Raw genomic sequence first — 15,094 nt, forward strand, 5'->3', positions numbered from 1 at the left:
AATAGGAAAAACTTCAAAAGCCGAAAGGGGTGGAAAACATACCGTATTGCTTTTGCAGTCGTTGTCACAGCAAGGCATTAATTATGCCATCAGCAAACCGACGACGACAACGTAGCAGACATATCCTGTTGACAGCGGACCCCTCCCCCCTCGATTTTCCAAACCCCCCACCCCCCATCACATTTTTAGAGGGGCGGTAGGAAAAGTTTTTTGCATGGCAACGGAAGTCACGTCGGAGTTTTTCCACGGAAAGTGCTTGGCAATTATTTAATAACACAAGTATAGTGCATTTTGATAGCAGAAACAAAACAAGGTGCAAAGGTGGGCCTGAGTTAAGGGGCGTGGCAATAATTAAGAGTTAAACAACGCAACACTCAATGGAAAAAAATGTAATTTAAACAAATTCTGCATGTGATAAAAAAAAACCAAATGATAACTATTGGTGGATTCAATGTTTCAAAAAAATTCAAATGAAACACTCATACATGCAACAAAATCTGTGTAAACACGTATTTTATTTAAGATAAAAATCGTTAAAAGTAATTGCAATTGATTAATAACATTTTATTAGCACACGTCAAACATAATTTTTATTATAACCAAAATAAAATAAGAAGAGAAGTATAAACAACAACAAATATGATAAACAAATTATACATACAAAATTTTAATTTAAATTTTAATAACACACTACAAAAATCAAACTCAAGAAATCAGAGGGAAATATGAAACAATCAAACTCAAATACTTTTTGTTAATTTCCTGAAATATCACCCATTTATTTATTATTTCACAGCCCTGTTGACCAGTGTATTCCAAGGCGCCATCAACTTATTTCTGACAAAAAAAAAAAAAAAAGAAAAGAAAACGAGGGGAAATTGTAGCCCCGTTTTCGTACAAATATTTGGCTGTATAAAAATAAAATAAAGCATTTTCAAATGGGGAAACTCATTGAGAGGTGTATCTATGAGACGTCGACGCTGACAAATAGAAAATTCCATGCCATGCAAGTGTAAAAATAAACTTCAGGGCAATGTTAGCTTTTCTTCGCAGCGGAATTTTCCCCCCAGAGATAGGAAAATCGTTCCCATAAATGTCAATTAATTTATGTTCGTCCTCTGGCAACCAGACATACGCCTGGCCAACTGAAGACTGAAGTTCGGCTAAATGAAAAGTGGATTCCGTATGGGAAAATGGAGAGTGGAAAATGTAAAATGGAAAATGACTGCGACTGCGTTGGCGGCCTTTGGCGACGTTGTCACCGTTCTGGGCGATTAGTCGATTTAAAAATAGTCTCAGACATGCGGAAGAAAGAACGAAGAGGCTCTTTGCACTCGAACAAAAGCTCACTTAAATTGTCAACAAATTAAAAATCAAAACCAATATTAAATGACTTGTAACAGGAATCCCTAATCAATAAGATCAACCATTTCAAGCCGTGTTTAACAGATTTTATAAACATCAAACATTTATAATAAACGTGATAAGTAAAAAACAGAAAAGATTTTATTTATTATTTAAAAAACAGATCTGTAATAAAAACAGTTACTTGAATTAACATTCTTATTAAAAGAGAATATCCTTTTTCTAAACAATTTATAATAAAACTGATAAGAAATATACAGAAAAGGTTATATTTATTTGTTTAAAACAGATCTTAAAAAAACTGTTATTTAAAATAACTTTCCAAAATAGAGAAACAAATTTTCGATTTATTTTTACGATTTCAAGGGTTTTTTTCTCTCAGCGCATTCGGTTGTCAGGCGACGTCTTCATCTCATCTCTCCGCGTCTCATCCGAGCATCCAAGCATCCATCCAATGCCGCCCACTCTTTTCCACCTCCTCGACGGCTCGGTTCTGTTCGGTTTGGTTTTGTCTGGTTGTCTGGCTGTCTGGTTGTCTGGCTGTCCACCTAAAAATATTCCCCACTAATCCTACACGAAAAACTATTTCGGTGTTAATAATCTGCTTTCGCAACTCATAGCTATGCGATCCGAGCCGATACGATACGATGATACGATAATGCCAGGCATTCAAATTGCTCATTTGGATATATTCTCTTACCTCGGAAAAGAGTGGGATTAAAGTCGCATATATTATCCGTTTTGGCTGAAATGTGGGGAAATATTTGTTTAGAATTTACTTGACAATTTCATTTTGTGTGCCAGTACTAAGGAATTCAAGTTCCATAAGTCTGTAAAATTTCCACTCTTAAATAACTCTTGGGCAATTCTCGTCAATCAATTTTCTCACATATAAGAAATTTTAAAAATATTTGCTAGTCAATACTTAGATCCTTATTGACTTCAAAATGCTAAAATACAAATAAAAGAATAAATGTCATTTTTAGCTATTTTATTATAAATAAGGAAGCACTTTTTATAAACAGAATTAAGAGTGTGCAAGTAGGAGTTTAAGTAAACTGTAAATAAATAAATATACAGTTGTTCGATATAATTCTGTAAAATATGTAATATAACTGCCAATGCTTCTAAATACTTTTGTTAAATGTAAATGTTAAAAAATATTGGATTTGATGTTTTTTTTTAAAGGTAAATGATAATAAATTTTTTTTATTTGATGTCCAAATCATTGCCCTTTGAAAGAAGACTTCCGGATGGAAACTGCGACCTATTTGAGACTTGGTCTGACTTTTAGTCGTCTGCCGTTAATTTGCCTGCCGGCTTGGTGCTGGGTGATGGGTGATGGGTGCTGGGTGATATTTGCAGAGTCAGCCCAAGGTATTTCTGCATCTCTGCCCCCGAACTCATGGGTATATACTATATAGTATCTCGTATATGTATCTTGAACGTATCGTGCCGAGGTAATTTTCATGCAGTCATTCCTCATTCATTAAAACGTCGCATGGCGTCCGCAGAAGAAAGATAGAAAGACGATGGCGATGGCGAAGAATGGTGAAGAATCGCCACCAGAAGACTGGCAGCAAGAAGAAGCCAAAGACTGTGGACTGTGGACTGTAGACTGTAGACTGGAGACTCGAAAGACGCGGCATGGACTTTTGGCATGGCATTAACCCGTAGAACTCCTTTCACTTTACATTCTAATTCCAAAAGTTCCAGCATTCGCATTCGCATACCAAGACCCCGATGTGTGGGCAAAGGGGGGCGGCGACGGGGGAGGCCGGCATTCTTGGCACCGCCATCGAAAACCTGAAAGCCCCATGAATGCTAATGCTAATGCCTCGTACCGGCCAATTTCCCCTCGGGCGGCCTATAAAATATGTACAGTATAGAGTGTGTGTGTGTGTGTGTGGGGGGGACATACTGTATGCAAGCGCGCACGGTGCAAAACAAATTTTTACCAAAATCGGTCAATACTTTGCTGTTTTTCCGCGTCAAAATAGTTGTTAATATCAGCATAGCGACATGAAAATTTGTGTGTGACAAGCTTAAAGTCTGCTATGTACAGAAGCAATAATGGACATTTTTTATTTTGATTTTTGCTTTTGGAATCTAATTTTAGTAGTTATAACATATCATATCATTGAATTTCTAAAACATGTACTAAAATAACAATGCTTACAATTTATTTATTTATTTATTTATTAATTTTAATTTTACTGTATTTTTTTCATAACACACACTTTTACTAATAATTTACTCGTGTTTCAAATTAAATATAATTTAAATGTAAGTGGAAAACAATGACTTTGTTCATATTTTAAATGTTAATATTGGTACATTTTTTTCTGTGCAACTACAAAAACATAAAACAAAAAACAAAAAAACTTAAATGAATTCCCAACTAAAAACTCACAGCTATCGATCGAAAGTTGAAAAGGCGGCCAAATCGATGGCACAAATAAAATATTTAGTTGGGCCCAAGCATTATGCATAGTTAAGTAACTGGGAAGCGTGGAAATGTATGCAGTGACACTATCTGCACTTAATTGCTGACACCCAGGCACACTCATGTCTTATTTTGTTAAATGGAAGTTGAAATTCCAAAGTGAATTCTTCAACTGGAGCATTGATTATAGAATAGATAACAAAGTAGACAGTGTAAGAAATAATGTACTTTAAAGGCAATGTCAATGAAAACTAAAAGTTAATAGATACACAAATCATCTTTTTTTTAAGACCATAAATAATACATATTAAAATTAAAGATTTTCGTTGCATGATGATTTTGATAATTTTTGTATTGTATTAAGTATTGAAATAAGCAATAACTAAACTAATAAAAGTTTTGTATATCTTATATATTATTTGCAACCTAAGCATTCTTTAAAAATAAAAGTTTACAAGTTTAATAAAAAACACTTAATGAAAATAATAACTATTTAATAATGATAACTATATAACTGTTCAAATTCGTTTCTATATTATTTACAAATAAAAAAAAAATTCTTAAGAAAATTATAACTACTTGTATAAATTAAAAAAAATAATAGTTTGCTATAAAATAGTAATAGCTTTAACGGATCTTTGGTAACACCACCATACTTTTGTTATTCTGTGTCGCTTAATACTGTATATATAGTGAACAATATAGATAACTGGTGGGTCCCAAAGGGCGTTGACAGTTGTAACGGGGGAGGTACTATATAAATATATAGTACCTGTGGCAGGTGCGATAAGGGCCACAAGGGGTTGGGGTTTCCAAATGGTCTGGACATCGGCGGTGGTGATATGATCTGGGGGGCAGTGCTATAAATATTGCCCAACTGATAGAGATCGACAGACCATGGCTGCGCCACTCGAAGCATTACGCTAATGCTGCCAAAAAGCGATTAATCATCTCCGCCGCCTGTTTAGACGACAACAATAACAAGAGATTAACAGGGCCGATGTCTGTGGCCGATTCTGATTATGATTCTGATTCGGTTTCGGATTTGGTTCAGACTCAAACTCCGATGCTGTGGGAAACAACACAAAGGAGTACGCCTACAGTGGGCAAAAAAAAATGACTGCTGATTTGAAATTAAATCTATTCTGAGCAGTACAGAAGTCATGAATCTTGTAACTGTTTATTTTATAAAATTTTTGAATTGAAGCTGCCATTACTAAATGTCTAGTAGTATTATATATGTATATGACACTATTGAAATGCGAATTAATTAATAACTTTTTTCTTAAACATATAGGGATATAAAACTTTAATACTTAAATGCAGATCGATATTTATTTTTCTAACATGAGACACGTAAGGTTAATCAAATATTTTAAAATTTAAAATAGTTATATAGTTATATATAGAATTTATGTACTGACAGTGGGGATTTTTTCAGTGCCTTATTCGGCATGTGTAGCCGCTGAAGAGGCCACCGGCTCATCTGGAGTGCCACTTGCCACTTGCCACAAATTCCCTTAATCATCGCCTGGTGTAATAAATCTAATTTCCCCCAGAGCAGCCGCCAATCGATCGATCTACATATGCGGACACAAAAACCAATCAACTTACTGGCCATATCTCCACTCCACAAAGGCACTTCAATTCATATTCAACAGCTTTGGATCGAAAACAGAGCAGAAAATGAGCGACAAGAATTTTTCCATAACGCAAATAAGAAACACATTGTTAATGAACCCCGAATAACATTAATTTTATCGTATGGTTATTAGACATTTTCAGTAGAATTGTTTATTTAAAATTGTGTTAGATAATTCCATTTTTAAATAAAATATAATATTGAACTAAGGAGTATACCAATTTAAACTTTAATGTTCAGAAATTTTGTCTTGGTCTTAAACTTTCTCAATAATAATATTAAAATAAAATTTTTGTGGTTTAAAAATAACAGTTTTAACAATTTTGAACACTTCGGCATAGAAATGAAACTAAAATGTATAGGGGTTATATTATTTAGTACTGAATTAATACCTAAACTTTAATAATGTCTGTAGTATTTTTTCAAGACGGACTTATTAAAACTACACTTTCAGTTTCTTTTTGTTGGGTGTAGCTGTTTCAAAGTATTGCATTTAGTTATTAGTACTTTGTTTTGTCGATAAAATGCAAAGATGATTTTCTCGCTTAACAATGTAATTCTCTGCAAGCGGATGTGATTGGCAGATAGCAAAGCCCCCATAGTAATAGTCCCTGATCTCTAAGACTCGCCCAATGCCACGACTTTGGGGAGCGGGGAAAAGCGAAAGAAAAACAGACAATGCCAGCCAATTACCAGCGATAACACAAATATTTCTGTAACAACCAGTTCTCGGGCCGAGTTTTCAGTTTTTAGTTTTCAGTTTCGATTTCGTCAGTCGGCCAGAAATTAGCACGTAACTGAGCCCCACCCCAAAAAGCCAAAAAGCCAAAAACCGAAGCCCGAAGCCCGAAAAACCAATGGCACTAAGTCATAAAAATAACAATGAACAAGACACAAGACACGGCCCAAAAATGTACAACAATTTTTATTATATCTTTTCTATTTTCTTGTTGATTATTTGGTCTTTTTGTTTTGTGGCTGTCATGCTCATTGAGCACGCTTTTTCGCTTTGCCAGGGCGCAATGACAAGGGGAGGCTGCCCTGGTAGCCGAGCTTCACTGTTCGGATTGTGCGTGCCCCTACTTACCGGCGATTTGTTGACATTAGGTCTTAAAATTTATTAGTTCTTATTGTCAACGGTTGGTGTAGGCCTTTATTTTGGTATTTATTTCAGTTTGGGGCGTGGCCAATGGGATTTCGGTTGCCTAATGCCCCCTCCATTCCACCACTCCACCATCCACCATCGAATCGATTCGAGCGGAATGCAATGCCATAACAATTAAATTAGTGACAATTAAGAGTGGTGGGCCTTTTACTGGATATACGAGTGTGTGCAGTACTCCAGGTTCTGTGGGCACAACAGCTATGAAAATTAAACCCTTTGCCAGCTTTTTCTTTACTTACAAAACTTTTACTTTCGATTTCTCGCCAAGAAACTATTCCAATACAGAATTTCCAAACCATTTACAATTACCTAACCTTTTGAAGGGAGAAAAATAATGTTCAAATCCTTTATTTATTAAATCTGTAAAATAATATTAAAATACTTACTGGCATTTATTAAGCAAGTTTAAGCAAAAAAAATTATTTAAAAATATTCTTTTATAAAGCCTCAAAACTACTAAATACAAAAAAAAAAAAAACTGTCAATACAATATATATATATATATATATATATATATATATATATATATATATATATATATATATATATATATATATATATATATATAAACAAAAAATGAAGGTGTCACTCCAAAGGTGTATATATATTTGTTAAATTAGGCCAAAATAATTTGAAATTAACGCGTCGCCGTAAGAATCGCCTCCAAAATTTATTCATCACTCTGCTCGTCCAAAGTCAAAGGAGTTGGGTTCCAGGAAGTGTATGGTAAATTGTGGGGCTGGCCAGGATCTATTTCTCTATTTTTCACCCGAGGCGGCCAGGGCGGTGAGGAAGAAGAAGCCCGACCAACTGACATAGGACACGGGTTCGCCGCTGCCCTCGCCGACCTGCTCCTCGCAGAACTTGGCCCCGAACTTGGCCATGAAGGCCAGGAGGGCCATGCCGGCCAGGTTCCAGCTGCTCTCGTTGATCGACAGGTAGAGCAGCGACGTGATGTTGCCCAGGACGGTGAGCGTCTTCAGGGTCTCCAGGACACCACCCTCGCTGTCGTCGCCACTATCGCCCTTCACCATGTTCAGGATCACGCCGACCGCCAGCGGAACTATGAACAGTCCATGGCCCAGGGCGATGTTGTTGCTCTCCGCGGCCAAGTACAGGTCCACATTGACCAGCGGCAGCGGGATGATCTCCATGATGCCAGTGGTCGTCTCCGTGACCTTTTTGGCATTGTCATCGCCGGTCAAGCCGCTCACCAGGCCGCCCAGTCCATGGCAAAACCCAATCACGCAGGCGGTGAAGGCATATGGGTGCTCGCTGGGCCCGATCTTGTAGAGCCCAAAGCCGGTGGCTCCGCAAAGCAAAACATTGAGAGCAGTGCTCACAGCCGAGTTGTCCGACATCCTTGTGGTTTCTCTAGTGGATCACTACCTTCCTTATTAAACTTGCTTTCTTGATAGTTTGATTTGTGCTTTGTGCTTTGTGCTTTTACTTAGTTGTCAGATTGATTTTCTTTTATAATAAAATTTGCCGCCCAAGTGCCGCTCATATGATTAAAGAGTTCTTGAATTGCTACCTTGCTTTGTGAGCAAAGTAAGGACTTCTGCTTTTCTCCTGCCTTAAAAGGTTTCGAAATGAAGCAAAATGAGAAAATATGCTTTTGACCACTTACTTTTGTGCTTGGTTGCTTTCTCAGCAAGTTGTGGTCTGCTTGCTCACGTAGTTGTGCGTGTTTTATTGTTGCATCGAAAGAGCACGCACAAAGTTATTTGGAAGTGACAGGATAAAATTTACTATTTAAAATTTATTATTTATTTTGTTCTGGTTTTACGAATCTCTATTCAGCTTGACTCGAAAATGGGTCGACCGAAACGTTGAACGAGCTGTGTGATAATGCTTCACATCTAGCACTAACAATCTGTAGAGGCAAAGGTAAAGTCAAAGCCTACTTTTAGTTGAAAAAAATAACCGGAGTGTTTCTGCTCTAAGATATATACAACCTAAATATTATTTTTGAATACTGCTAACCGAAAAATGTCCAAATGTTCAAAAATCCTACCGCCTATAATATATGTAAGTGTTGGGCCCTAGAATATCTTTCGAATTGATTCATAAATACCAAAGCTCTTTTAATTTTCTTTAAAAAATAAAGTATTATTTTGGAAAACAGGAAGGTGTCTATTAAATTTTGAAAATTAAATTTAAAATATTTTGCATACGGTTTTGGAATCAGAAAAAAAAAATTCTGCTGTCCAATATATATTAAAGTATGCCATAGAAAATCTTTCAAATCTATTTCTGAATATCAAAGCCCTTTTCGTTTTCCTTAAAAAAAAACTTGAATTTAGTTAGCCAATTCACGTTGCACATATTGAACAGACTGTACTTCAAAGTAAAATATAATTCAAATTGATTTCTGAATATATCTTTTTTCGTGAATAATATATTGTACAAGTTACTGTTAAATAAAAGAATGGAGACCAAAGAGATGAAAAGTGTGAATAGCGATGATATCCTGCTGGAGCATCCCGACGTATTGATAACGCCGAATTGGGAATGGACGCAGTATATAAACCACCAGATCGCACCGCGTCCAGTGGTTCAACCCTTAATGGATGTCGCCGATCCCCAGTGGAGTTCGCCGATATCGAACAGCTCCAAGTTCGGTTTTGTGGATTCTATAACTGGGGTAATCTCATCCTATCCCCCATCTTTCATAATAAGTTCGGATGAAATTAGTCACGATTTTGAGGACATTTTAACCATTTCGCGGCAACGTCGCCTGCACAATATGGGCGAATCCTGGAGCGTTTCTCAGCTGCTGTCCACAAGTGAAGAGCCCGGCGAAGAGGCTTCGTCTGAGAAACCTTCTTTAGCATTGATCGCGGATCCAGAAGCCCCCCTTCTGGATCTCAGCCCCAAAATTGGTGCCAGTGATTTCGAGGTCATGTCGAGGCTGAATAGCGCCAATCCGAATATTTCCTTTGCCGAGGCACTACAGCTCAAAACAGGGCGCAAAATGGGTAAGTTCCCCTACTTTGTCCAAAAAATACTGAAAGTTTAGTTTTACAGACAGTATTAAACTATAAGCAGTAATTCAATACTTCATAGTATAATCCCTGTATTTTTTAGTTTCATTTCGCTACCGAAGAGTCTAAAACTGTAGTCTAACTCTTAATTTTTAAGCCACGTTAGTTTTATTTTAATACATTCATCATACGTCTTGTTGAGAAATTTGTTCATTTGTTCATCTTAAATCTAAGTAACAACAATCTAGTCTCTATGATATTTTTTTGAGGCTTAGTTGACTTAATGCGATTTAAGCTTTGACACCTAGTGATGGCTAGAAAAATGAACTAACTATACAAACGCTTAAAATTAATTTAAAATGTATTTTCCTAAAAAATATTTCAATATCTGTGTTTTATATACATTTGTTAACAAGTTATTTATTAATTAATTAAAGAACAAATAAATTGTATGTTCATTTTATATAGTTCATACATTTAAAGATAAAACAAGTTGATTTAGTCAATCGAAATGAATTTCATTCAAATATTTTAATTATTGAGGAAGATATAAGATTTAAAATGGGCATTATATTTGTTAAAATGCTTTATATATTAAAAGATTAGTATTGCTTAAAGTTAACTTTCAGATATTGTTAGTCAAATGAATTTTAAAAAATAATTAAATGTTTTGGGTAGAATTCAAAGCGAAAAACATTTAAATTGATTAGGAAATACTTGGACTTACTACGTGTTTTGTCATGTTATTAAGCAATTTTTTTGTAGTTAACTATGAGATTATATGGGAAGCGGTAAAGCAACGGGTGAACGACGACCTGGAGCTCCAGTTTGAGTCGATGTTCTGCTGCGTGGACCGCTACCTGTTCACCTACTTTGCCCGTAATTTGCGCCTCTGTGGGGGACCCTTTGTGCATATCCCGGTGCAGAATATGCAAATGGACCTGTTCACCAACATCTACGAATGGATGCTGGACCCCGAGGGCATTTCCATCACCCACGACTTGATATCCTTCTACCTGGGGGCCAAATTCCTGGGCATCAAGCCGCTGATGAATCTGAGCTGGTACAACTTCTCGTCGGACCACGAGCTTGGCTTTTGGGAGGCGGACGCCTTCCACGCATACCTGTTGGCCCGGGAGCAGAAGTGCACCGATGTCATGATACTGATGATGTCGCGGATGCGCAGGTGTTTCCTGCCGGTGGTGGCCTCCAGCGAGTTCCTCGACTTCGAGATCTCGGAAGTGGCCTGTCTGCTGCGCCAGGACACGCTGGGCGCCAACAGCGAGGACGAGGTCTTCTTCGCCTGCCTCCGCTGGCTGGAGTTCGACTGGTCCGGGCGCCAGAAGCACCAGGTCGATCTGCTGGGCAACATTCGCTTCGCCCACCTGTCGTCCGGGCTGCGGCGATCCCTGGCCAACTATCCGGAAAACGAACACATCGCCGAGATTGGCCAGCTGCCTGAGGTGGGTATACACTGAAAAAATTAATTCCAAGGCTCAATGAAGCTAATTGCTAATGCTTGTAATATCATGTTAAACTAATGAATTATATAAAGACAAGCGCAGCTTAAGAGATTGCATTGAAGAGGTAGCATAACTATTAGATTAGATTAACATTCTATTAATAATATATCAACAGGAAACTGTGTTTGCATTTTCTGAGTTTCAAGTGCCTAATATACTTTGATAAATTATCATGTCTGCAGGTAGCCCGTTGGCTTTGGGAGAGCACCCTGTACTGGCAGGCGATTTTGATCAGGGACCAGAAGTTAGCTGATCCGGACGGTTTCGTCCAGCAGATGTTGGATATGTGCCAGCAGGACAGGGCCCCGGATCGGTACTGGGTCTATTGCCCGGGCGTTCCACACCACCATTCCATGCAATGTCCGCGCCATCGCGAACTCACCTTCGGGAGCTTCAAGCGCTTCCTGATCCGCCTCCAGACCCTCAGCCAGGATTTCATGGACAGTCTGAAGTGCATACCGGACAAGAACTGCCTCGATTACTGCTGTTGTGACGACCTCCCGGGTTTCGAGCGGACTTGCCCACATCCCCCCTTCTACTTTGAGGACTTTATCCCCAGCTAAATCCATTCATTTGCATTTGTAATTTGAAATATTTTATTTATCGTTGGGCTTTCGAAGTTCTGAGAAAACTCAGCTCATTAAAATGTTTCCCTGTGATTATTGATCAATTTTATACCTTTTAATCTAAAAAGGCAGGTTTTAATTTAATTTTGTACGACAAATTTATATTTGGAGTTTATTTTTATATAGATTATTCTACACTATATTTTTCTCATACAGAAAAAAAAATGCAAGTATGATTTTGATTTTTACAGGCCATTAATAATGACATAAAAAAGGGATTTGTTTTTCGCTTTCGCTCTATTTCAAGATGCACCCTTTAAAACAGAACTTTAATTTTTTTTTGGGTGTATAACATAACATATTTATTTTATAAATTTTCCTGGTATCTTGGAGTAATTTAGAATACAAGATATCATAGGATTTGCAAATTTCGATTCTGCCTAACTTCAGGCTGTCCTACGTGTTATATATCCCACATCCGACTAGTTCAGGAAAGGAGCTTGCAGGGGGATGGAGGCAGGACTATCGCTGTCGTGACTAGCACCCTCAGAGTCCGTGGTGATCACACTAGAGCTGTCCTCGTAGCTCTCATCGAATCCGGCAAATTGTCGTCGATTTTGGGGATTCTGATGACTCTGGACGGGCGGTGCCTCCCTGGCCTGGCCACCCATATGGATGCGCACATTCTCATCGGTGTAGTCGACAATGCGACGCTTGCGGCGACGGATGTACAGCTTCTGGCGCAGATAGATCTTCAGCAGGCCCTTGGCCCCGATGTAGGTGATACCGCCCAGTAGGGTGCGCTGCAGCGGATCCTCCATCCGCTTGAAGAACATATTCCCCATCGCGGTGGCCAACGTGGGCAGGAACACGGCTCCGCAGAAGAGTCGCGATATGTAGAGGGGATCTGTGAGGACGGGAGTGTTTTGCAGGGGTGGCAAACTGCTCGAACTGTCGCTCAGAGCGGGATCCAAACCGGCGGTTTCCGGCTCGCCAGCCCAGCGAAAGAAGGGCAACTTGCGGAGGATGTTGTACCGGCTCCGCATGACCTTGAGCACGGCATCCTGCCACCGCACCAGTCGGCCGAGCACCAGGCCCACGGGAATGAGGGGCAGGCCCAGCAGCAAGAAGACCTCGCTCTCCATGAGTTCCAGGGCCCGTCTGTGGCCCACCACCTGGAAGACGGTCACGGCTCCGTAGGTGGTGGCCGTCCAGTAGACGCACCACATCAGCACATGCACGGCCAAGTAGGGGCAGGTCCTTCTCACTGCCCGGTCCAACCAGTCCAGAGCACTGGCCAAGCAGTTCGTTCTGGGAAAGACGACGATGTACTCCGTCTGGCACTGCTGGCAAACCACCGAGGTGCGGCGACCGCCCCCCGCTGCTTCTCGTCGATCCACCGACACAGACAGCTCTGGTGCACCCACATGGTGGCGCCACGGCACCGACACGGTCTCACCCACTTGGCCCGCGGGTTGTCCTCCTCGCCGGCGAAACATATCCAGCAGAAGCGATCCGCCGAACGGTGGATCGATCCACCGCTGGATCTACGCATATCCATTTGATCGATATCGAACTGGAGGTCCATTGATCCCCCTTTATCACACCACACCACGGTCAAGGCGGTGCAAATCCAAAGAGAAAGTGCAAAGTGCAACAATCCAGAGACTAAAAAGGAATTACTGGCAGAACTGTACCGCCCGATTTTGGCTCAGAGCCACACAGAGCTGTGTACCAAACAAAAATTCTAACGACACTTAAAGCACAAGTAGGCTGATTGAACTATATGACAGAGATCCGATGATGTTTCTTTTTTTTTGCATACCTCCAAGCCAAGCCCCCAAAAAAACATTAAAAAATCGGTTTTTGTATCGGTTTTTGTATCAAAACCCTGGGAAATAATGGTCAAAATGGGGAATGTCATACACCGTTGAATTCGTAATAAAATTTCCAATCGAATGGCATTCACAGTTAAAATTTTTTCAGATTTTCAAATTTCTGCCAAAAATGATGATGTACCCCCTTACAAAAAAGTCAGAAATTTGAACAAAAATAAATTTTTCAAAAAACGTTATTCTAAATCAGGGATGGAAGGTATGGGTTGCCAGCTGTTCAAAACAGCAACTCTTTTGACTTTGGGTCTTATTTTGGCAAAGTTATAACAAATAGACTCTTCAGAAATAATTTTGTTTGAAAAATCGCCAAAAATCTCAAAAACCACATAAAAAACGTGGTTTTTGTATCAAAACCCTGGGAAATAATGGTCAAAATGGGGAATGTCATACACCGTTGAATTCGTAATAAAATTTCCAATCGAATGGCATTCACAGTTAAAATTTTTTCAGATTTTCAAATTTCTGCCAAAAATAATGATGTACCCCCTTACAAAAAAGTCAGAAATTTGAACAAAAATAAATTTTTCAAAAAACGTTATTCTAAATCAGGGATGGATGGTATAGGTTGCCAGCTGTTCAAAACAGCAACTCTTTTGACTTTGGGTCTTATTTTGGCAAAGTTATAACAAAAAGACTCTTCAGAAATAATTTTGTTTGAAAAATCGCCAAAAATCCCAAAAAACACATAAAAAAATTAGTTTTTGTGTCAAAACCCTGGGAAATAATGGTCAAAATGGGGAAGGTCATACACCGTTGAATTCGTAATAAAATTTCCAATCGAATGGCATTCACAGTTAAAATTTTTTCAGATTTTCAAATTTCTGCCAAAAATGATGATGTACCCCCTTACAAAAAAGTCAGAAATTTGAACAAAAATAAATTTTTCAAAAAACGTTATTCTAAATCAGGGATGGAAGGTATGGGTTGCCAGCTGTTCAAAACAGCAACTCTTTTGACTTTGGGTCTTATTTTGGCAAAGTTATAACAAATAGACTCTTCAGAAATAATTTTGTTTGAAAAATCGCCAAAAATCTCAAAAACCACATAAAAAACGTGGTTTTTGTATCAAAACCCTGGGAAATAATGGTCAAAATGGGGAATGTCATACACCGTTGAATTCGTAATAAAATTTCCAATCGAATGGCATTCACAGTTAAAATTTTTTCAGATTTTCAAATTTCTGCAAAAAATGATGATGTACCCCCTTACAAAAAAGTCAGAAATTTTGACAAAAATAAATTTAAAAAAAAACGTTTTTCTAAATTCTGTTTTTGTGTCAAAACCAAATTAATTGTTTTAAATCGATCAGGGACGAATGGTATAGTTTGCCAGCTGTTCAAAATAGAAACTCTTTTGACTTTGGGTCTTATTTTGGCAAAGTTACAACAAAAAGACTCTTCAGAAATAATTTTGTTTGAAAAATCGCCAAAAATCTCAAAAAACACATTAAAAACTTGGTTTTTGTGTCAAAACCCTGGGAAATAATGGTCAAAATGTGGAATGTC

The 15,094-nt window shown here is 38.4% G+C and overlaps 3 protein-coding genes across 3 annotated transcripts; 1 reads left to right on the forward strand and 2 right to left on the reverse strand.

The window, feature by feature from the left end:
* Positions 1 to 7,203: 7,203 nt before the first annotated feature.
* LOC108135904 lies at positions 7,204 to 8,474 on the reverse strand. The gene is made up of 2 exons (XM_017256822.2): positions 8,249 to 8,474; positions 7,204 to 8,194 (listed from the first exon to the last, which is right to left on the reverse strand). The coding sequence occupies exon 2, from the start codon at positions 7,977 to 7,979 to the stop codon at positions 7,377 to 7,379; it is 603 nt and encodes a 200-aa protein (XP_017112311.1). The 5' UTR covers positions 7,980 to 8,194; positions 8,249 to 8,474; the 3' UTR covers positions 7,204 to 7,376.
* Positions 8,475 to 8,822: 348 nt separating this feature from the next.
* LOC108135906 lies at positions 8,823 to 11,773 on the forward strand. The gene is made up of 3 exons (XM_017256823.2): positions 8,823 to 9,599; positions 10,371 to 11,068; positions 11,311 to 11,773. The coding sequence occupies exons 1-3, from the start codon at positions 9,050 to 9,052 to the stop codon at positions 11,689 to 11,691; spliced, it is 1,629 nt and encodes a 542-aa protein (XP_017112312.1). The 5' UTR covers positions 8,823 to 9,049; the 3' UTR covers positions 11,692 to 11,773.
* Positions 11,774 to 12,046: 273 nt separating this feature from the next.
* On the reverse strand, positions 12,047 to 13,433 carry LOC108135908 (E3 ubiquitin-protein ligase MARCHF5). The gene is given in 2 exon segments (XM_017256825.2): positions 12,047 to 13,070; positions 13,073 to 13,433. Coding segments are annotated over 2 exon segments (1,104 nt in total). The 5' UTR covers positions 13,283 to 13,433; the 3' UTR covers positions 12,047 to 12,176.
* Positions 13,434 to 15,094: the final 1,661 nt, after the last annotated feature.

Source organism: Drosophila elegans, unplaced genomic scaffold (assembly GCF_018152505.1).
Source record: "Drosophila elegans isolate 14027-0461.03 unplaced genomic scaffold, ASM1815250v1 contig_149, whole genome shotgun sequence".
Taxonomy (NCBI): domain Eukaryota; kingdom Metazoa; phylum Arthropoda; class Insecta; order Diptera; family Drosophilidae; genus Drosophila; species Drosophila elegans.

Excerpts from the sequence above, each read along its gene's own strand:
- LOC108135904 (XM_017256822.2), bottom strand. The coding sequence starts at position 7,979 with ATGTCGGACAACTCGGCTGTGAGCACTGCTCTCAATGTTTTGCTTTGC.
- LOC108135906 (XM_017256823.2), top strand. The coding sequence starts at position 9,050 with ATGGAGACCAAAGAGATGAAAAGTGTGAATAGCGATGATATCCTGCTG. Across the intron at positions 9,600-10,370 it reads CAAAACAGGGCGCAAAATGG|TTAACTATGAGATTATATGG; the intron begins GTAAGTTCCCCT and ends ATTTTTTTGTAG. Across the intron at positions 11,069-11,310 it reads AGATTGGCCAGCTGCCTGAG|GTAGCCCGTTGGCTTTGGGA; the intron begins GTGGGTATACAC and ends TCATGTCTGCAG.